Source organism: Dermacentor andersoni, chromosome 1 (assembly GCF_023375885.2).
Source record: "Dermacentor andersoni chromosome 1, qqDerAnde1_hic_scaffold, whole genome shotgun sequence".
Lineage (NCBI taxonomy): Eukaryota > Metazoa > Arthropoda > Arachnida > Ixodida > Ixodidae > Dermacentor > Dermacentor andersoni.
The window spans coordinates 277,330,301-277,354,256 of record NC_092814.1 but is presented as its reverse complement, the minus strand read 5'-3'; the positions used below and the strand labels follow the sequence as shown (position 1 = coordinate 277,354,256).

General features: G+C 46.7%; 1 protein-coding gene across 2 annotated transcripts in view; it reads left to right on the top strand.

Annotated features, from left to right (window-relative positions):
* The first annotated feature begins 859 nt into the window (after nt 1–859).
* Nucleotides 860–23,956, top strand: part of LOC126548185 (aromatic-L-amino-acid decarboxylase-like) — a 93,132-nt gene continuing 70,035 nt past the window's right edge. The window contains exons 1-3 of one of the 2 annotated variants that reach the window (XM_055063174.2): nt 860–1,165; nt 10,085–10,304; nt 22,684–22,797. In XM_055063174.2, coding sequence (XP_054919149.1) covers nt 10,104–10,304; nt 22,684–22,797 — 315 coding nt within the window. In that variant the 5' untranslated portion in view covers nt 860–1,165; nt 10,085–10,103. The remainder of the gene's footprint in view (nt 1,166–10,084; nt 10,305–22,683; nt 22,798–23,956) is intronic. The other variant, XM_050196323.3, reaches the window with a different exon arrangement.

The window sequence follows — 23,956 nt, the reverse complement described above, 5'->3', positions numbered from 1 at the left end:
TGGTATACAAAAATTTCGGGGGAGGGAGGTTGGAGAAGCGGCCGTGTGCAGTGTTCTTCCCCCCTCTCCCCCCTGGATACGCCCCTGTTAATACTTACATCAGCTTGAATGTGCTTTTTTTGTGTATAACTTTCGTGTAATTAGGGTTTGCCGTCTTTGCAGTCAGCTTACCTTGACTAAAAATAAATCGAGGCATCTGAACATCAGTACAATGAGATGTATGATTTGCGGCCATGTTTGATAGTTGACCTCCAGGCACTGTCAACAACAACGTCTGCAACTATGAAAAGATTTACAAAGAAAGAGGGCAAGCTCGCAAGGAAAAAGGAAGCTTATTTGCAAGGAGAGACCGTTCACAAGGAAGAAAATCCGCTTACCTCGCTGCCTTTCAGTAGAAGCATTACAGAGCTGGAGTGGAGTAAGATACCGTCCAAAGATGAGAATGTCACAGGCTTTCGCTTAATCAGTGCATAAGTAGACCAAGCGAGACAATGCCCTTGTGCGCATAACGTGAGAATGACGGCGACAAAAAAAGGAAGGCGCAAAGGACGAGTCGACAGCGACCGGGAAAGAGCGCCCGAGCAGCGATGCAAAGAGGGCCTGCAGCTAGAAAGTAGGCTGAAAGGAGGCACAAAGGAAAAAAAACAGCCTACCTAATCCAAACGCCATGGCACGCATTTATACTCCCCAAACCTTGGCGGCCTTCCATTCGGGTCGTCACTTTTATTCACAAAAGGCGACAGAAAAATGGCAAAGAACAAGGCGGTAAAGAAAAGTCAATGCGGCCAACGTCACGCCACTCAATGACGCGGGGTCCCCGGGGGGCCAATGGGGAAGCTCCTCCTTCGGAGGGGGGCGGGTGATGGGGGGAGTGCACAGTGTAGCCAAGCGGCAATGCGACTCTTTCCTTGGCGGGGGAGAATGGGGTCCGCGCGGCAAGGCGCGCGAGGAGTGGAGGGAAGCAGTCACCGACATCCCCTTTCGGGAAGGCTCACAGGCTGCCGTCGCTGCTCACTCGGCTTCTCCGGACACGGGACGCGGACCTGTTGCTCTCCTTGCTGGATCGCTGAGGCCAGCGCGCGCTCGCTGTCAGGAGGGGGCCCGCGGCGCACGAGTCGTACGCAGCTCAGAGAGGACACAGGAGACACCGCTTGCTGAGAACCAGGTAAAAGATCAACATCGCCGAAACGATGCCCCACAAACTTTTCGGTTTACCATATCCGCTGCTAGATCTGGGACCTCACCGCTCAACAAGTGCAGAATTTTCTCGTTCTCCGCAAGATTATTGCGAAAGTTAAAATATATACAGAGCATTCGAACAGGTTTTGTGCGCCATGTTCTCGGTGCAACTTTGATGTTAATGTTGCACTTCTAGTGCGTGTTATTCCCAAAACCTTATGATGCGATACGCGAAAGCTCCTGATTTCTTTTTTCTTTTTTTTTTGGGGGGGGGGGGGGGGAAGGGGGCAGCTTTTTTTTACGGGTAGAAAGAAACAGAACAAGAAGTGCTAAAATGCATGGTACAATAGTTACGCGTCTGAATGTTTCAGAAATCTGAAATAACAAAAATGGGCGGCTAGCATATGCGATTCACATTAAGGAAATAATTTGTGATTAGATTCTGGCCTTTTAAAACTCACGTTAGAGCTAAAGCAAATCTAATCTGAGATGAAAGGCTTAAATAGTTAATTCGCCCCGTTATGTGCTTGAGGCTAATTGCGTCCCCACGATTTCTGTAGACAACGGGTTACTCCGTGAAATCGAGGTATAGCCCATGTTTTTGCACGTTCATGTTGGCCTGGACGGTGCTGAACGACTATTCGCGGGGGGAAAACATAGCGGAAATACACTTGACTAGAACACGTTTTTGGGTTAGTTGGTGCTATGTACAGTAAAACGTTCCACTGCCCAAATTACCTCTGCGCACAAAAATTATGGGTGCAGGGTACCAGCTAAATTTATTCAAGGCTTCGCGCCGTGGTACAGTCTTAGAAATTACACAGTATGTTGGTGCAGACAGGTAGGGACAAAATTAGAATACTATGTGACACGAAAATCCAAGAGCCGTTTAACTTGAACATTATTTTCATTTTCCATCACTTTTTCCCTTTGTTATTGGCCATCAGGACGCCACGCCTACGTTATCACCGGTGCACCAGACACTCGTTACGATGTGTGGTAAGAAAAGAATAGAATCGGTGGAAAACACAACACAGCCCCAGAAACGATGTTTCTCAGCTATAGCGATGTCGTCGGTGTGCTGACGTGCATTCTTTTTTTTTTTTCCTTGTCCTCAGGATTTTAAACTATGAGAAACAGGGCTCGCATTTGCAGTTCGCGTAGTGCGCTGCCAAATTAGCCATGTCATTATTTTTATGTCCGCTCATGTTCCCGCGCACGGTCATTTACGCATCGCCCCTTTCGTCGTACGTAGGCCATCCCCCATGTCAACAGAATTTCACAGACAGCTTCTGTGATGCTCTGCACATACGGAACCACTCTGCACTTCTTGCCGCAACCATTCCGTGCACTATTTGACGAAAAATTCGCAGGCACAACCCTGGGGCATACGCGGCGTAGCAAGGGCCACGGCAATTCCTCATTGTCACGCATATTCTTTTTAGGTTATGTAACAATTCGTGCAACTGTGGAATGATTTCAGGCTTTCTCGTTCACTGCTGTAATGCAGACTGCTCAAGCCGCCGTTTCCACTCGCACCTTCTTGATTTCTTCAGGAGTGCTGTTAGCACAAAGTACTGATATTCGCCCAAACTATAGCATTAAAGTAGCACCCGAACTCGAACAGCAGGGTCACGTGCTTCATAGCACATTTGAAAGGCCGCCTAAACCCCTGTCTGGACCACGACCACTCATGGTCAGGAGATCGTGTGGAAAATGCCACTGGTCGCTGACCTAGTTCTGACCTAGTTTTATATTTGGCCGACGAAGAATGCGGAAATAAGGAGTCTAATAAGGAGAATAATAGTCTGTCAGTCTGTGAAATAAGGAGGTGTAGTCTGTCAGTCTGTAAGAGAGTGCACGGCTGATACACTCAAGCGCGAGTGGAATCACTAAACTTCTCTTGATGATGAACAGTGTTTACATTCATTTTCTCTAAGGTTTTGTGATGGGACTTTCCGGCGCTGGGCGTGCGACACCCGCGGTACTCGATAAGTCATGTGCTATACTATACTGCGATTTTATTCATCCTATGCAGGCGACATGTTATTTTAGCTGTTCATCATAGCGCATATCCGTGCGTTCTTGCGTACGCAAACGTTAAAGGGCCCCAGAAACGGTTTGGACAAATTTTGCAGACGCGTAGGGTACAGCTAAAGTTAATCATTCGCACCACAATTTAGGTGAAGCGTCTCATATTAAAAGAGCTACGGACGATTACAAGTTACGCTCCTCCATAGCCATGCATTTTCTCCTCAACTTGTTCGCCGAGTGATCGGGGCTAAGCTCCGCCTTCACTGGCTATGCGTTATGATGGCACGTCGTCTCGTCTACTTCCGGTTCTCTAGGAGCGAGCGCGCGAAGCCTCTCCATCCTCTCCGGAAGCTGCTTGGCAGTCGACCCCAAGCGAGAGCTATCGAAGCAGCGAGCGTTGCGAGCATTCCGTCGCAGCACCGAACGTGTCTGGTATTCCGGTAACCACAGGCGGGCTGGGCCTTTCGACGGATGGGTGGAGGCATAAACTCAAGCTGATGAAGCAACTTTAGCGTAGACGTACGTGAGCGGCCTGGTCGGTCTGCACGGTCCATCCAGCTGTTAGCGCAGAGCTTAACCAACTGAACAAAGAGCTAATATTGCTCTAACCAAGCGTAAAATATTCTGAACATTTACAAAAAAAGCATGTTAATGATTACGCTCCTGCGAAAAATTTACACCAGCAGCAAAGAAGAGGACACTTCGTTACTGCTACTGTGTTTGGTTGAGCTCTATGCCACCAGGTGGCTGCACCGTGCAGATCATTCACGTTTGTGCTTCTACTCATCCCGTGAAACGACACGCAAGGGGACACGGCCAGGCCCTGTCCCCTCGCGCTTGCTTTTACCCTAATACCGGACTCGCGAAACGCTATTGTGGCAGTAATCCTCCCGTGTAAAGGGACGGCCGCAAACGCGCGAATTCTGGCGCCGATCGGATAGCGACAGTCAGATACGCTGCAGCCACTCCGCTCGTCTGCTGCCTTGCAGAGGGACACGATGTTGCAGCTTGACATATTGCCAGTCGCTACGCTTGCAGCCCACAACGCTACAAAGGCGAATCGTGGTGCTCACGAAAAGTCAGGCCGACACTGACCGCGGGGCTCTCGTCAAGACGGAGCACGTTGCAACACAAGTAGACGACGCTTGCTGTGTGCCGGAAGTGCTTAAGTGTAGTGAGAAATTGTTCTTGTGCATTCTCTTTCTGTTACTTTCTATTTATAGAAACAAATTATCTAACAATTTAACTATTACGAACATCATTTGTTCACCATAAAGGTGGAAAAATTATTGATGACGCGCCCTGGGCAGCCAGTCGTATAGCTCGCCCTATTGACGTCTATTGGGTGATTTTACGTCATATGGATAGGGGCGGCATAAAATTCCGCCGAGCAGTGTGCTGCGATCGGCAGCGATGTACATTTTCAAAAACCTTATAATAAATTACACGCTTTACGCAGAGCACTTAGATCCGTCAATTAATGATCAGAAGGACTTACTCTAACGACTCAGTACGTTTGTACAAAATCGTCAAAATCGTTCCAGGGTCCCTTTAAAGAGTGCTCGTCAAAGCTGGCTTCTCCACACCAATGATCATTGTGCGGAAAAGCTCGCTTCTGTAGAAAAGCCTGTTCTTGCGTAAATTTTTATTGTTTTACATGCCATAGCCTGTGAATTATTGCGAGTATTTATCATTGTAGCAGTGGCAAGTGCCGTCATAAAAATAAATCATCGCTCATTGCATAGCGAGGGCCTCGAATTCAACACTTTTGATGTCATGTGAAGTAGTATATTACAGGGTTTATTGGCCAGTTGCCTGCCCCTAAGCTCACGTACTAGGCGTCGCCTGCGGTCAAAAGGGCGCTCCGCGTCCGCCTCCTCTAACTAACTCTCTCAGGGTTGATTTTGTACACAAACACAAATACACAATCAAGGGGCCGGAAGGATGGCGCCGCGGTAGCTTAACTGATAATTATTATTACCTACAGCGCGCACTAATAACAAGGACGAAGAAGAAAGACAAAACATGAGCGCTGACTCACGACTAAAGTTCTAGTGCATTTAAACATCATATAAATAGGAAAACTCACACACGCGCACACCCGCGCAACATACATTCCCTCAACCAAAAGCGAAACAAGAAAGGCAAGCGCTAAAGCAAGAAATCCGATCATTTTAACGAACAGATGCTGGCGGTTGTTTTCGCGCTCTCGCCGTCTATTTAGCGTGACGTGATGTATTCTACGTGGGAAACGGTTCTGTGACACGTACTGAAGTGAATTAACTCGATATGGCCGGAGTTTCTGCGGCGTTGAGGCGCACGGAGCACACAGCGTGATTTGTGCGCGCGTGTTTGAGCCTATAATCAGCATCGGAGATAAGTTCTGTATTTGTAAAAACTCGTTTCGCCAGTGTGACCTTACTGCTGCATCCTCACTGCAGTTCTAAGCTGTGGTTTAGCATCAACGAGTAGGTAGGAAACATGACGATCCTCAGATACTGGATATCATTCGGCTACGGAATAAGTTGTGCTGTTAACTTTCACTAGCGCTCAAATTGTTATCTGTTCATACGTTGCCTGACTACCTCGTTTGCTGGACGAGGTTTCCGTCTACGAATAAGATAGTTTAGGTTAGTAATAACAGCATATTGTACAGTGTGAATCACTCTTGTCGAATGGTCGAGCGACCGGCTGCGCACTGCGCGAGCGTCCGAAGCAGTGGCAGCAGCTGGGATCGGCTTGTTATACAGCGCATAAGCCGAGCATGCTGCGTGACCCTGCAAGACCTTAACGCGGCGTTAGCTTGATTTTTTTCTTTTTTTTTTCTTCGAAAGCAGACGATAAAAACCGATTTTCTTTTTGTTCGGTCTTGTTCATCCTGTCGTCTACGACGCGCCCTCCGGTCTTGCGGAAATTGTGTACTCAAACAGCCACCGGATTCTCTTTATGTAATGCCCTTTATATTACTGATTTAATGGGCAAAAAAGGCAATGGCGAAGCACATAGCTTATACATGTATAATACTGGTTTACCAACCGCAGTGATCGCTGTGCTGAGCAATGCCATCGGCCTTATACAGGAGGCTAACGTAGACATGGCATAGTGATTTCAAGTCTTCTAGACATGATATGTGTGAGAAAGATGCCGGCGGCTGACGCAAATGTTGTATAACGATTAGCGCCTAGATGTTTCGAAGTTGCATTGGGTTGGCAGTACACGAGCACTTATTTTTCAGTTCCGCCCCAAGCAATCAGATGGTGAGAAAATTTTCCAGTTCACGCTGGCAATTCACAAACGCCAGTTCTCTCGGTCGAGTGGAAATCCTATACAGCCAAAATAGTTTACAACACATACACACCCCGCGGCTGATGATACACAGTGGTTCTTTCAAGACCTTGTATGAACTAAGATCGCGTAAGTTTCACGGAGAAGAAGCTAAAACATCTCAAATCGTTCCACAGCACGCGACGGCAATGCATCCAGGCAGCGTCACGCCGGCTTGCACAAGCCAGCTAGGAGGAAAGACTTGCCGCGCGCCGTTTTCTCCTCGCCGGATGAAAATGTGGATACGAATTAAGGTTAGTAGTTTTATCGCCCGTATGAACTGCTGAAAACATTCGCTTACTAACCAAATTAATAACTACGGTGTCACGCCATACACAAGCAAACATAAACACATCTCACTCGATGATCGCGGACACTCGTCATGACGCTAGCATGACGAAGAGCGGCAGCAGCGGCGAGCGAATTCCACTTTGTGCTGCTTCTCGCTTCAACGTGAACTAGGCGCACGAGAACACAGCGCCCACGACACCATCAACTATCTATGGTCGGTTATCCCTCGAGCCCACCGCAACTTGAGTCCAAGATAGAACGCTCGAGGCCGCTCCATGTGCTGCCGCGGCCGGAATAAAAGCGAAGAAGCGCGCTACCCCCCCTCCCCCCCCCCCCCCCCCCCCCGAGCGCGATAAGTCGGCGCGCCCCTTCCCTGCCTTTCTCCCTTGCGTGCGCCAGGAGGCGCTGCCTCACCAAGCCACTATCCTTCTCGTCTCATCCTCGAATGATTTTCCTCGCACCTATACAGCATACGGGGCGCGGCCACGATCTTATCGCTCTTGGACTTTAACTGAACCTCACGGTGACGGTGACGCGACGGCGGAAATTCGCCTGGAGCGTTCATATAATTGCCATTGCAATAAAAATAAATTCGTAGCACAGAAAGGGTTGAACAATTATTCGAATAATTGTCTGCTAATTAACTAATTATTTAGTCGCGATTATCTCTCTCTCTTTATCTTAAGCTATATCAGAAAATAAAAGCGTGAAAATCAAGCAGGGCTTAAAGCGCTATTAAACTGGAAATTTCAAAGAGAGAATGAAGAAGAAAAGAAATTTGGTGGTGCAGTCAATCCATTGGAGATTATTGGCAACGGTAATCCGATAAGTAATATTAGTAAATTAGTAATATCATTTATGGTGGTGCCACCGCAAGATGTGATGCGCGAGTGGCCTCGGAGATGCCTGACTGCTATGCTTGCGGAACCCGTTTGATGCGGGTTCGATTACGCCCAGCACTGAAAAAAATTTGGAAGAATTTTTTTTTATTTTTGCGTTGAATAATGACAAATGCCAAGTGGCACATACCTAGTGACCCAAGTTGGTGTGAAAGAGATTAGATAGGTACAGACAAACAAACGGACGAACATACACCACCAACTGGGTGAATATTCCAAAGTATGCTAATCGCAATGACAGTAGTTCACATGAAGATGGAGGCTTAAAATGATTAAAGTCGCCGAATAAGGAATGCCGCTGCAGTGAACGTTTTGACAAGGTGACTTGCCCCGCGTGAGCACAGTAAGTGCTACTCTGACGCTTCCCTGACGCAGACGTCGCCCCCTTGTCGAAACGTGGCTCCAGCGACAACATTCTTTCACCAAACCTGAAGTGCTACCAAACAAGGACAAGAAGGCAAATTGTTTAGAACACATCTGTGTTCTTTCAGTGCAGATTTCACCAACATACCATGCGCGAATGGCCTGACAGCGACAGGAACTGTCCGATGTAAAGTGTGTCGTGTTACTTTCTTTAAAAGTAACGCAGTTAAGCCGGCACAAATGAATATTATAAATTTAATCGATTAAAGGATGATTGTTAAACGGATGAATACATTTTATCGAATAGGATTTTGAACGAAGCAGGACAACACTTCAATCAATACAGAAAACAAGTCAGCTTTATAACGGAATACTCAACAATGGATCACATATCAGCGTCATTTATCAGATAATTGAGGAGACTATGGAATATAATTAACTTCTCTATATAGTCTTTATAGAGTACGATAAGGTGCCCGATTCAGTAGAGATAGTAGCAGTCATGGAAATATAGCGTAGTCAAGAAGTAGAGTATGCAACCGTGAATATCCTAAGAAATTTGTTCAGACATATAACAGCTATCATATATATATATATATATATATATATATATATATATATATATATATATATATATATGATAGCTGATATGATATGATATGATATGATATGATATATATATATATATATATAGTAATGAGGAAGAACAGCGCAAGAACAAGGCCAGCCAGATCGTCTGTTCCATGCCTGCAGTGTAACCAGTGGGGGAGTGTAGTTCAGATGGTAGCGTCTGTTCGTAACCGAGAAGGCAGGTGACGCAGAGCAGGAACAGCTGGATGCCCGAACGGCTCACACTCGTGCTAAACACTGGCGATCCGGCTGGCCTTTTCCTTGTGCTCTTCTTCTTCATAACATTTTATATATATATATATATATATATATATATATATATATATATATATATATATATATGCTAAATAAAACTATTCTCCGAGCTGGTTTGCGTTGCCTCTGCGGTTTGCTGATTACATTGCCCTGTTCTGCAACGCTGGATGTGACTCACAACAAATGATGAGACGACATTAATCAACAAAATCTAAATGGAGGGTTGAAGATTACTATCCAGAAGACAAGAAAAGAAATTTAGTTCTGGGGTTTTCCGTTCCAAAACCATGATATGATTATGAGGAACGCCGTAGTTAAGGAGTCCGGATTAAATTTTACCACTTGGGTTGCTTTGACGTGCACCCAATGCACGGCACACGGGCGTTCTCGCATGTAGTTCCCATCGAAATGCGGCCGCCACGACCAGCATTTCATCCTGCACCTTCGGGCTTAGCAGCCCAACGCCAAAGCCACCACGCCACCACGGCGGGTCAAAAGACCAACGTGATTTTTAATATGGCAGCCATTGCCAAGTCGTGACGGGCTATTTACTGTCATCATTGAAAATAAAAGCGCACAAGCATTGCTTTCTGCCATTACTTACCTGTGAAGCGATAACTCTGAGGATAACGAAGCAGCTTGAGAAGCAGTTAAGTGCCGCGCAGTGAGAGATGGGAGGGGGGGGGGGGTGTAATATTATGAGACAGGAAGACAGCGGTGTGGATTAAAGAGCAAACGAGTGCACGAGTATATTGTAGTTGAGACTACGCAATGCGACTCGTAGAGCAGATAACCGGTGGTCCGCTATAGAATTACACAATGGGTGCCAAGAAGAGAAGCGCAGTCGAGGACTGCAGAGAATTCGATGGTAGGACAAATTTTGGAAACGTGCACGCGTAGGATGGTATCAGCTGACGCAAGAAAGGAGTAATGAGAGATTGCTGAGAGAGTTCTTCGTCCTGCACTGGACATAAAATAGGCTGATGATGACGGTGGTTAATTAGAAGCCTACTATAATAATGCGCCGTCCTACAAAGAATAAAACGGAGCGCGTCGGTTTCTGAACACCCGACAAAGACCGAGATATCCTTGAAATTTCTCTGTGCAAGGCACTGACGCGCCAGCGGCATGGATGACGAGCAGTTCCGCGAGGCTGGCCATCAGCTGCTGGAGTTTGCGCTATCTTACTTCAACGGTCTGAGGAACCGGCCCGTGCTGCCCGACGTTGCACCCGGCTACCTGGCTGCCCTGGTGCCATCAGAGGCACCCCAGGAGCCCGAGAAGTGGGAGGACATCTTCAAGGACATCGAAAGGGTAATCCTGCCCGGGGTAAGTTGCTACTCGCCCCTCATGGCTTCGAACTTGCAACCTCGAGCTGAGCAGCGCAACGCAATAGCCACTGGGCTAAAGCGACGGGTGTCCCAGCAAACGGGCTTACATCAACTCGGTACGCTCACTGCCAGAGTAGTGCGCGTTAGAGCACCTGCATTCTGCGTAATGAAAAGAAATCCTACATACGTATAACTTGAACACATAATGTCGGCTCATAGACGTCTCCGAAGCACACGGACCTCTTAGCGAAATAACGCCATCATATTAGACGGTTTCCTTGATTTGCTTGATTTTCTCTGATTTAGCCATTCGATATGTGCCACTGGGTATGCACCTATTCTTGGCTGATGCTCCAGAATGGGTATGTACCGCTGTGACACAAAGGGTATACGAGCTTTAAGTGTACGCATATTCACTTGTATGTGAAGCAGTATGCACTTGGTCTCGTAAACCCCTGACGACAATAATCGAGAGGAGAGGGGAACTTCGAATGATAAGTACATTTGAATAACAACATAATGCGCCAATGTGACACAAAAGATGTACAAATTGTGACCTTTGCGGTGCCCAAACATAACTATTGCATGAGATTATACGCTGCATAGAACGATCACCGTTAGTTGTATAGCATTTATTTAACCACTGCACTAAAGCTTCGCTTCAACGGACTTGAACATCTGCGTTGAATCTGGATAATTCTATTAACGACCGAAACAGAAAGCAGCAATAACGGGCCATGTCCGTGACGTGAACATGATAAAGCGCGGTAAGATTTCTGTGCTAAAGCGAAGTAAGAAATCAATCTGTTCAGCCCTTGTCCACAAAAAGAAAACGATGAAGAGGTGACATTCACACACAAACGCATACAAGCTTGTTTAAAATGAATTAAATTATGTTGTTTTACGAGCCAAAGCCACAATATGAAGCACGACGTAGTGGGGGACTCTGGATTAATGTTGACCAGCTGGTGTTCTTTAACGTGCGCCCAATACACGCTAGACAGGCGTTATTGCATTTAGCCCCTATCGAAATTCGGCTAGCGCGACTGGGAATTGATCCCGCGACCTCGGGCTTAGCAGCGGAACGCCGAAACCACTACGCTGCCACGGCGGGTGACGCTTATTTCATCTCTGATGTGTAGTATGCGCCGTTCTTTTATTAATGCGCAATGATTATATGTCCCATATGAGGCAACAAAGTCGGCGTTGTTGTCCGCGACAAGTGGTACCTAAGGTACTTCATCAGCGTCTTGTATGACGTCAGTAGTAATACAGAGGAAGTTAGAAAAAGATGACTTATGTTGAATTAAAGTGGATTAATTTGGATGAAAGTGGTTTAAGGTTGGTACAAGTTAGCGCAAGGTGGATTAAAGTGAATTAGCGTGGATTAAGGTTGATACAAATTAGAGCAAGGTTGATTAAGGTTGATTACGGTTGGTTAAGGTACATTAAGGATGGTACAAATAATAGCTAGTTGAAGTAAGGTTGATACAAATTAGAGCAAGGGGAGTAAAGTGGATTAAGGTGTATTAAGGCAGAATTAATTAATCAAAAGCTTTTCTTTCCACCGAAAAGGGACTGTCTGAGCCCGGCCCCGGCACGCAGACCGAGGAGGAATCAGGGACTGCCCCGCAGACTAAGGAATAGTGAAGTTGCTTCTTCACGGCCTCAGCTGCCAGGCGGATGGCTTGCCGCTGGACGTTGGGGTCTTTGCTCCGCAGCCAGACCTCCCAGGCTTCTCTACTATCTATGTTTTGGCTGATCCCTGGGGAACCGGCACATTCCCAGATTATGTGGTCTAGCGTGCCCCTCTCGCCACAATCTTTGCATTTGGCGTCATTTTCGTCCCCTGTCTGCGTAAGATAGACCCAAAATGGGCAGATGTAATTACCGGCTTGCAATCGCCTCCATATATATGAGCCTCGTTGTAGGAGAGAGACCGATCCGGAGGTGGGAGGTTTCTCCTTTCAAGGCAGAGTTGCGAAGGGTACGTGGCAATGTATGAAGTCATGTATCTTGGTCACGTGATAATTGAAACTTTGGAACTTTGAGAAGTCATATTGCTTTCGAATTCAAATCACGTAGGGATATGCACGTGACTATACATTTTTTTATATAGACTTCCCAGGCGAATTTCCACCGTCCGCATCACCGTGATATTCCGTATTAAGTCCAAGGGTGATAACATCGCTGCCGCGCGCCGTATGCTGAAGGTGCGAGCGAAAGCTTGCGACGGTGAGCCGAGAAGGATGCTGGCTTGATGCGGCGGTGTCTTCTCGCGCTCGCAAGGGAGAAAGGTGAGGCCATTTTCTGGCGCGCGCAGAGTTCACGTATCGGGGAGATGTGCGTGTCTAGAAGGGGAGGGGGGGGGGGGGGTAGTTGCGTAAGCGCTTCTACTCCAGCTGCATCGGCTGAGCGCGGCCGTGCGCGTCCTATCTTGGAGGCAATCTGCCGTGTGTTCGAAGGTTAGTCGACCTGAGATAGCTGATGGTCTCGTGTGCGCTGTGTTCTCGCCTGCTTAGTTCGTGCTGAAGCGAGAGGCAGCACGAAGGGGAATTATCTCCCCGCTGCTGCCGCTCTTCATCACGCTAGCGTTCTGACGAGTGTCCACGGTTATCGAGTGAGATGTGTTTATGTTTGCCTGTGCGCGCGTGACAACGTGCTTGTTAATTTAGTTAGTAAGCGAACTTTTACGGCTAAAACGCTAAAGCGACTAACCTTACTTCGTATAGCTGTCTAACAGTGTGCTATCGCAATCAATATTTCGCCTTTCGGGTGAAACTGACATCTTTTGTATACGGCTCCCTTTTGTGATTTTTGTCAGTTCTGTGCGTGTTTATTTTTTATATCAGTAATCACGTTTTACATGCATAAGCGGACGAAGAGATAGCAATTCGCAAATGAAGCCTGCACAGCAGGCTTCTTTCAATTAAAAAAGTGCTTCTTATTAGTGGCGATCACTGCGCGATAAATGCTCCAATATATCGATCTGCTTGTGGTAGCGTGATGCGTTGTGAATGGAGAGTCATAAGATAGTAAATGAGATAAGGTTGCGCACAGGTAAGGAGAGTCAGAATTACATAAGAGGCGGTTGAACAATGTACTCCTTTGTTTCCTCGTCTCCCCTCAAAGTCAAACAAAGAAAACAAGAAAACAAAAAAGAAAAGAAAAAGAGAATTGTGATTTCCAATTAGGCCAATCGGTTTTTTGAACACGATTTGACCAATTAGACCCATTGGGACAAAGTGGATCCAACTGGGCCCAATTGGTCTTTCAGGTGGACTCCATGCGGGCCCAATATGAAAAAAAAAAACAAAAAAAACTGGTGGGTTGGTTATTCTTGATACGACTTGGTTATACTTGAAACTCCATTCGAGAAGCTCACTCATGCATTAACCAGTACGGCGATTCTCTTCAATGAGACACTCGCCGTTCATCACTTCACTATGAGAGATTTCTGCCAGAAGCTATATATGAAGCGGAGTAAAAGGAAGGACACCGACCACTGAAAGATTACAAGAAAAGACGTTTCAGCTCCCCTGACGGGAGCTTTGTTCACAATGAAATCAAGGACGTGCGATACATTGTTTATATGGCTTTAATATATGACGTCAGAAGGACACCAACCGCTGAAGGAATACAAGAAAAGACGTTTCAGCTCCCCTGACGGGAGCCTTGTTCACAATGAAATCAAGGACGTGCGATACATTGTTTGTATGGCTTTAAAGTATGACGTCATATTTTTTCAGTGGTATTCTTTCAGTGGCCGGTGCCCTTTTTACCGTTCTTCATGATGCCTCCCGACCAGGCGGGCTGCCATCAAAACCTCGAGTTCAGATATATATATATATGTGTATATATATATATAGTGTTTGTGTGTGTGTGTGTGTGTGTGTGTGTGTGTGTGTGTGCGTGCGTGCGTGTGCGTGTGCGTGTGTGTGTGTGTGTGTGTGTGTGTGTGTGTGTGTGTGTGTGTGTGTGTGTGTGTGTGTGTGTGTGTGTGTGTGTGTGTGTGTGTGTATGTGTGTGTGTGTGGGTGTGTGTGTGTGTGTAAGCAAACTTTTGTTGACGAAGTGCTACCAGTGGCCCAAGAGAAATTGGTAAAGTTTCAAAGCACATTTAGAACTTCCCAAGAAAATTAAATGCGTCTCTCCATTGGTCTCGAAAAAATACAGATATTTTGTTTGAAGACTCAAATTATAATAATGCCATTATACAGGTTGTCCCACATAACTTAATTGAGTCAATGTTTTAAAAATGAAAGGCACTACAGACGCGAGTTGAACCGAATGCATAATGTTGGCACTGGCCTAGAGTTACTCAGGCTATATTTTATTTTCCCCTTATCCTATGGATTAGTTATGTTTAATTAATCAACTTTTTAAGTATTTGCTGCAGACCCCAAGTGTGATACGCAATGTTGTAGAGCACCTTGAGAAACCTCTCAATAAATTGTTTCCAACACGATATATCTCACGTGGTCCTTTTTTCCGCGTGTTAAAGAAAGCCCGCGAAATATGAAAAAATACCACGTGAAGGAGCGATTGCGCACTGTTATTGTGCTGCTCTCAAGCATGCGTTGGATGAACAAATTAAGGTCAGCTGCAGTGAGACTGGCCCGCGACAGGGCGTTATGTCTGGTGTAGGTATCTGGGCATGCGGCTTTTATCGCACGATGGCGCACATGCGTGCTGCTGGCTGAGCGGTCCCGAAGCGATAAAGCGTCTGAGGAGACGAAGGAGAACAAGAACATGGCTTTATTTTTTTATGCATGAAATGGGCAAGAGGTGCCAGCCTGCCGACGGAGTGTAATCGGGTTGGATGGGGAGGCGGCGTTAGGGCCAGAACGATTTTCTAGTGACCTTCAATTTAAAAAGCGCCCTTTGATATATAATCCGTGTTCGAAGAGGTCACCATCTGCTGCAATGCGCATTTGGCATCTCGTAGGCACATTTTCCGAGGCGTTCTTAATCATGGTATCAGGGATGGTGTTGTAAACTTCTCTTATTTTTTTCTTTTAGGTTCTCTGATGTGGTTGGTGTCCGGTATACATGATCCTTGACTTAGCCCCAGAGAAAGAAATCGAGGGAGTTAAATCTTGTGACCGCCAAGCAATGTGTCCATGCCGTCCAATCCACTGCTGCGGGAGTACTCCATGCAGCCATTTGCAAGCTTTTCTGTTGCCGTTCGCGGAAGCACCATCAAGCTGATACCGATTATCCTTGATCCTAGCCAATGTAACTTCGCAAAGAGAATCCTCTAGCGCCCCATCAAGGATGTCGTTGACGTATCTTCCACCTGTAAGCGTGTTACAAAAAAACACGGAACCAATGATAGTGCCACCGTAAATTCCACACCACATATTAACTGACCACTGATATTGGTGATGTGTCTTCGAAACCCAGTGAGGGTTTTCGTCGCTCCAATAGTGAGCGTTGTGGATGTTCACTTGGGCATTACGTGAGAAGGTAGCTTCATCGGTCCACAGTATTTTGTTGACAAAGCCTGGGTCCTCTTTCGTCTTGATTAAAATCCAGTTTGCAAAGTCTTTTCGATTTTCGAAATGCATGTGGCACGGATGAAGTTGCCTCTTCTTAAGTACTCTGCACACTGAAGACTTTGACCATCCAGCTTCAGCACCCACACTAGGAACATGTGGGTCTGAAGAAAACTTTGACACAATATCTGTCTCCACGTCCTTGCCCAGGATTGAAGATTTATGTCGTTTCTTCGTAAAAGTCCCAGTCTGTCTCAGTGTTTCATATGCACGCACAATCGTCATTGAGCTCGGACGCGTACCTGGAGGCCAACGTTGAAATAGCTCAACTGCGCGCCTTCTATGTCCACTTGACCCACCTAGAGCCAGAACCATATCCATTATTTCCTCATTGGAGTAAGCTATATCTGCTGCTCAACGTTGGTCACAGCCAAATAGCGTTGCTGTGGAGAACACGCAGGGATACGGGCGCCTGAGGAGCGCTGGATATATTGGAGTTCACTGGGATTGGTTCAAACGAGGTACACAAGGTATGATCTACATGCGTTATATTGGAACAGCCTGCGGGTGCATTCTCTCAGGGACTGACGTGCCGGTCACGGTGCACAAGAGTGAAGCCAGAGGCAGGTATACCCGATACTGCGACCACGAAGCGATGCGCACGTGCGGGGGGGCGAGATCAAAAAAGAACGTCTGGTAGACAGTAAATGTGAGAAGGAGAGCAGACGGGGCTTGTGCGAAAAGAGTCACCGTCTGAAGAAAACATGCGTAATCTTCCTTGAATACAGCCAAGGTTATTTTACCATTAGTTTTGTCCCCGTGTGATTTATCCGGTGTTATTCGAGCCCTAAGGTTTAAAGTTGTAACATCATCGTTCAATTCGAAAAATATATTACAAGGTCATTTGTATACAAATGCAAAATTGTAGCAGCCGTCATCGCCTTCCATCGTTCCCACGCGCTTCAGCCTTTTCTTCTTTCAAGCAGAATCAAAATGCTGCTTTCGTCTTTTCTTTTTCGTGGCCTTAGACGCTTTATCGCTTCGGCAACGTTCGGCCAGCAGCATGCATTTGCACCATCATGCGATACCTTTGCACCGTCATGCCCAGATACCTACACCAGGCATAACGCCCTGTCGCGGGCCAGTCTCGCTGCAGCCGACCTTGTGCATCCATCGCATAATAACAGTGAGCAAGCAACCCGTCACGTGGTATTTCTTCATATTTCGCGGGCTTTCTTCGGAACGCGGAAGGACCACGTGAGATATATCGTGTTGGAAACAATTTATTGAGAGGTTTCTCAAGGTGCTCTACAACTTTGCGAATCACACTTGGGGTCTGCAGCCAATACTTAAAACGTTGATTAATTAAACAAGCTAATCCATTAGTTAAGGAGAAAATAAAAATATTGCCTGAGTAACTCTAGACCAGTGCCAACATTATGCATTCGGTTCAACTCGCGTCCGGAGTGCCTTTCATTTTTAAACCTTTGGCTCAAGTTATGTGGGACAACCTGTATATTACCAACTGTTTTGCTGCTTCACGGTATTGCTGATCGATTGCTTTCAATTAGGTTCAATTGGAACCAAATGGCATACCAAGCTCCATTAATGTTCAGTTGAAATCAATTGAACCTCTAATAACATACAGTTGTTGCCAATTAGACTTTCAGTGATGTCTAATTGGAACCAATTGAAAAGCCCCATTGAGCTCAAAGATTCTTTTTTATTTTCTTTACTGGGCTGCATGCTTCACTGTCACGTGTGGTTTACTTAACCAAATACACCACTGCGAAGTGCGCGACTCCGCAACTGTCTATATTTATCGGCACGCAGACCTGCACCACGGTTTTTTTAGTTTACTGCGTGGTGCAGGTGTCATGATACCACAGTTGGGCAACCCTTAGATGGAGCAGCGTCTTGTCCGCCGAGGTGATGTTTCCGACATCACAATTTTTTTTATTACGACACTCTGTTTTTTAACACATGTCTGCAATAGACTTCCAATACAAAAGAGTCATTAAGGCCCTAGGAGGGCAATTTAAGGTTTCGGCGCGTCGTGGAATGCGTCGAGCCAGACGATCGATGGCCTGTTCTGAGTGACAGAATGGGCGCCGCGGGAATGAAAGCGCAGTTGAGGACGAGCATTTGGTGGTACGATGAGATTAGGAAATTTGCGGGCGTGGGATGGAGCCAGATTACGCAAGACAAGGGTAAATGAAGACCGATGGAAGAGGCCTTCATTTCGCAATAAACGTAAGTTGACGATGACGGTGACGACGACGACGAAAAAGATTAGTGCAGTCGCTCGAGGGTTTGGCCATACACTAGGGTGATACCATTTTCGAGTCCCTGTGGGAGCCTTGTACAGGAACACTAGAAATGAAAAAAAAAAAGGTGCGCCGCCACCAAAAGTGCAGCTGACGAAGAGCGCCTCAGTTATATATGCGCAAAATGGGCTCGCAACAAATATGTTCGGAGCATTTTTCAATAGAACGCGCTGTACCACCGTGGTCGTCCTCTGGTGTTAAGTGTGTCTGGTTTTGGGGCCTCGGCCGCGCTTTAGGCACGGCACGAGTAGCACTACGAAAGAGTACAGAGGGCGGTTAGCACGCACAATTTAACTGACGAGACACATTGTGCAGGCCCCGCAGCTAATACTGCATCACCGGTGGGAAGTTTATCGGTGCTTAAAACTTATCTCTGCGAAGTTCGTGCCATCAGGCCATGAAAGTTTGTGGCTGAGCTCCGCTACAATGTTTGAAGCACTGCACAATAAAAGCACTGATTGTAACCTCGCACTGCAGTGAAAATACTGCGGCAAGCGCTAGACCACTCGGGATTGCATGTGGGCTGCGTAAGCGGCTCTTGAAGCCGCGTTTTCGCACGATCGAAAAGGCTATTATATCGTTCACTTTCTTTTCTTTTTTCTGTCGGTTGCTCACGGCGTGTATCCGTGGAAATGTCTTAAAAAATTACAAAAAAGAAACAGGTTCGGAATTTTCGATGCACTAGGCAAACGCATAGCGCATTAAGCTTACCAACACCGGTGTCGTAAACCACTAAAATAGGCAGGAATTGAATAAGCCAGGATCGACACGAGGTTACGTGGCTTTCCGACTTACGCTTAGGCGCTGGAGCTACGCTTGTCAAAGTAGTGATGTTAACGTGATTAACTGGGTGGCTAAACGGACATCGCACAAGGAGAAATGGACTGGATCATCGCAAACTACCATCTCAAATAAAATGTCTGCTTAGCGCCAGAATACATAATTCAGTGCACTTTGCAGTCAGCCTATAAAACGCATTGACGTCCAACCGAGCTATGCAGGAAGAATACCTCTGAGCTATACGGCGGTATCAACTTGTCGCTCACGCAAGCAATCCTCCTTTCTTTTTTTAATGTGATTTGTTCCGACAAGTTATCGTGCATACTTGCTCTTCGTTTTGAAGACAATGTCTTCCTCGGCGAGTTAACCCTACTTAACCGTATCACATATGTGTTTCTAGCCTCTATCGTGTGCCGAGACCAGAGATAAGCAGTCGAAAAATGTGGGCCCATCCCGAAGGTAGTGCAGTCTAAAAATATGGCCCGTTCCCGTGGGTACGCGCAGTCTAAAAATGTGGGCTGATGCCGAAGAAAGTGCAGTAAAAATAATTTAAGCAGTCTGACGCTCCTCCTACTCCCCTCGCACGAGGGGTGACACAAGTGCAATAACTTAGCCCCATTTTCACCCCCAACTCACTCAGGAAGACATTGTTTTTTATCGACGTCAACTAGAGGTTGAAACACCTTCCAGTTCTTTTTTTTTTCCTGAATCTTACAGGGAAGCTGAAGAGTCTGTCAAATTCAATAAGACGCTCACATACGGATGCGGGAACCTTATAAAACACGAAGGTAAAATTTTGGGAGGGATTTTTCACTTAGGAGCGACGCAATCATCGGTTAAAATTGCGCCGTAGCTCCACCCCCCGTCGAGCGCCGCGCGCTGCTGCTGACGCTGACGATGCGAGCGGAGACCGGAAACCGCGGCTTAGTGACGTCAACACTGGTGTTCCGCTCCTTCGCAGTCTCCGCGACCGTGCCTGACCGGGCTTATTTCTGCGTGCGTGCCGTCCTAATCTGCTTTGCTCGACCCTACATTCCTTTATTTGTGTGTATATAGGAGTGGTAGTTGACGTGCGCAGCATCAATTGAACTTGTAGGCCTATCATGCCGGCGTTCTGTGCAGCCTACGCTTACACGAACACCAGCGGCCGCGACGATGTTCCGATGTTCCATTAGTTCCTGCAAGACAAGAAGCTTTCAGCTAAGTGGGAGGCTGCTGTGAAGCGAAACAACTTCAAGCGCTCAAGAACAACAGTGTTGTGCTCTAACCACTTCCGTGACGACGATTACAACCAGAGTTTATCAATAATGCGTGCTTTGGGTTCTCCTAAAAAAAAATAGTTAGCACGCAGAACGGAAGGTGCATGTTTATCTCCCACCCTTGACGCAGGTTTCAGCGCCAAGCGCCGCGAATTTTCTATTCGCACGTGTGTTGTGGAACAGCCTGCATGCAGCTACCATAACGCAGTGCAAGCGTAAAGTTTGCGTGTGTCGGAAAGCCTGCTCACGCCAAGACGCTGCGCTCCTCCTTCTCTCGCACACATAAGAAACCGACCATCTCACGTAGCCGACGGAATTCGCCGGTTACGAGTAGCGTGCGGATGGCGCGCTGATGAAGGTTCTATACTACACGTGCTATACAACAGCCGGTAAACATTTCCCACGTTTAAACCGTCTGTGTAGACTGCCGACAGCTTTGGGGCAGCGCACAAATGCTGAAGATCGCATCATCGCTTACGTTCTACGAGGAGGCATGCAGGAACATAACACTACAGTTGTTTGCCCGGAAACGTACTCACTGGAACGCTGAATGCAGCTTAGCAAAAAACATACTCGCCAAAGAACATTTCCAACACAATGAGATGCTAACACTTCGCCTTCGTTCGCGTGGAAAGTAGTGCTTGCACCAGCATTTTTTGCTTCTTGGAGAAGCCGGATCTTCGCAATCGGCTCCTACATGTAGTATGTACAAGTATGTACGTACGTGTAGTATGTACAAGTATAAACCCCTTACAAGTGATCTTGCACGCGACAGCGCTACAACCGAGGCGATGGTTGTCGCGTTCACTCGTCGTCTGCAAGCCGAACTCCACGCGAGCGACGGCTTAGAGCGACGACTTCCCGGTATGAGGGCAGCAATATACGCGCCGAAACTAGCGTGCCGCATGCTTTATCAATTTAAGTTGATGTATTTTACTGAAGAAGGAGCACAAAATATTTCTGAAGGTCTTGCACTAGGTTCTTATTCTTGCTCGTGTAAAATTCAATAGTTTGCTCGTTCCGTGCGATAAACAGCAGTATTTGAGTTATGTACATCCAGTTTCGGCTTCGCACAATTGGCTAGTCGCTCATAGCATCTCCGGGCGACGAGCGACGAGTTCTAGATTTCTAGAAACGAGCGATCGAGCGACAACACCGAGCGATTTGTTCAAGCGACGGCCCGTTTTGTCGCTCGAAGCCGTCGCCCGTCACCGTCGCGCGCAAAATCGCTCTCGTAGAGTTTGGACTTAACGCCGAACTCCTCAGAGAAACGCAAGCTCTCGAAAATTTCCATGACCGTCTCAGCAAAACACCACCAAACTACTTTGCACCGTGCTTCATGTGTAGCGGCAGCAGTCGGTCCGGACGAACACCATTGTTGACGTCACGAGGCGCCCGACCAATCACAGGCGGAAACGAGGCGCGCGAGCTGGGCGTGTCTGCTGCTGCACTTTTCGTCGAAATAAAATATGTTTGCGCCTTCTTTCGCTCAATTTCGATGCGATATTCGAATTCAGAGGGTTGAAAACCACGGCGTACTGCTCTTCACTCATTTTTTCTGGAAACGCTTTCAGCTTCCCTTTAACCTCTGAAAAAACAACTTACATTTGAAGGTAGAACATTCGGTCGGCAAACAAGAGAGGTCATTATTTCTGTTATTGTCAGCTAATGCTCCCGCTATGCAGCGGTGCAGTCTTTTTTTTAATATTACTACTTTTATTTTCTGGGGCTTGACATGCCAAAACCACAGTCTGATTACAAGGCACGCCTTAGTGGAGGACTCAATATTAATTTTAACCACCTGGGTTTCTTTATTAACGTACACCCAAAGCACGGTACACGAGGGTCTCTCTTTTTTCTTTTTTTTTTTTTTTTTGCATTCCGCCCTCATCGAAATGCGGCCAGCGTAACCGGGATCGAATCCTTCATCTCATGCTCAGCAACGGAATGCCATAGTTAGAGAGCTACCGCGGAGGGTGGCTGTGCACTGTGTGGCTATTCGTAGTCAATAAGGTTAACGGAAAAAGCACAAACTAATCCACCAAGGTTCCTACGTAAGTCCTGACGTCAAGACACTGAAGTCGACATACCCGAAAATTCGCCGAGGAACATCGTTCGTCAGCCGAAGACTAACGGTACCGGAAACACTGGCCACTACCACGTTTATTTTCACCTTTGTTCATTAACCACCTGACATTATTAACGTGCACCCTGCAATACATGGTACCACGGGGGTTATTGCATTTCGCCGCCATGGATATGCGGCTGCCACGGTCAGGATTTGATCCCGTGACCTCGTGCTTAGAAGCGCAACGCCAAAGCCACTAAGAACCATGGCGGGTTAAAGAATTCCTGAGGAAGATTTGCAAAGTGAGCTTTGGCAACCAACCCGCTGTTTCTCACATTAATTTATATCACATTGTGCTATTCTGCTAGATAAAGATTAATGAGTGTTGGTGCGATCAGCACCATATATTTATATCGTTTTTTTTCTTTCTTTTCTTTCTCTTGCAGATGACCCACTGGCACTCACCACATTTCCATGCCTACTTCCCCACAGGCCAAAGCCCGCCTTCGCTTCTTGCGGACATGCTCAGCTCCACGTTCGCTATAGTCGGATTTACATGGGTACTTTTCAAACATTTTGCATGGCATGGAAGGTATTCAGATATACGTCTCCAGAATTCTAAGCACATTCCGCGCGTATCTTTCCTCAAAACTTTCCCTCATCACTGCAGGCAAAACTATGTCGAATACCACGGTGCTCTATGATAGATTTCAGAGATGAACTTGTCGAAAGCAGGTGCGCGCTAAAGTTATTTATCAAAATGCTAATTAATAAATTTAAGTTACAGTTTATTAGTGAGTTGCGCATAAACCATCGCACCCGCTGCCTCGAATAGCGCGCTGTCGAAATAGTATGACCTCTTTGTCTCAACGTGTCTCTACTGTTCCGGTATTTTAAAAAATAAAGCACTCTTCGCTGAAGCACCTGGTATAATGTTACCAGTTTCAGGAATCTGCGGTCAGCTGTCGGCAATCAAGGAACCGACAACACACGTCAGTATATATAATCGGACAAGTTGTCGTGAATACAACTGCGCGACACGGTGTTTGCCAAGTTCAGTGACCCGTTTATTCTCACTATGTTTGCCGTACGGCGGCTACGTTTTAATATATGCCTGCCTGTAGTCTTGTCTTTAATATACAAGTGGGCGAGCACGAAACGCAATTTCAGGGCGTATACCTTGGCACATTCTCAGTAGAAGTCAATGCGAAGTTGTAGCCGCACCGTCTGCATGGGCCATAAGCACAAGCCATAAGTATTACGTGTTGGGCGTTCTGAACCGTTTCCTAGCAAGCGGCACACACAACACTGCATTCTGACTGCGGCGAAAGAGCCCTGGCGAGGCTCGCCATACGCGACGATCTTGGAGGCCATGTTCTGGCAAACGTACTGGGTCTCACTTAGACAGTATGAATACAGACCTCTAGATCCCGCACTTCATGTACTTTAATTCTTATGCTACCCAATTTAAATAAAAATCCGATTTTTGTTTAGCCTTATGCAGAAGCGATTTCTTAACTAGCGCAAAAGTAATGTTCAAATAGTAATTTTATGTCTTCGTTAAGTAAGCCGCATCGGTTCAGAAACAGTCGTATTTGGAGCTTACTCTTGGGAGCGATTTCGTGCGCATGCAAGAGACTGGCACAGTGCGGGGAGGCCCCCAAAGAGATGGGCTATTGGCTAAAGGGCCGAGTTTTTTCGCTACAAACTTCGAAAAAC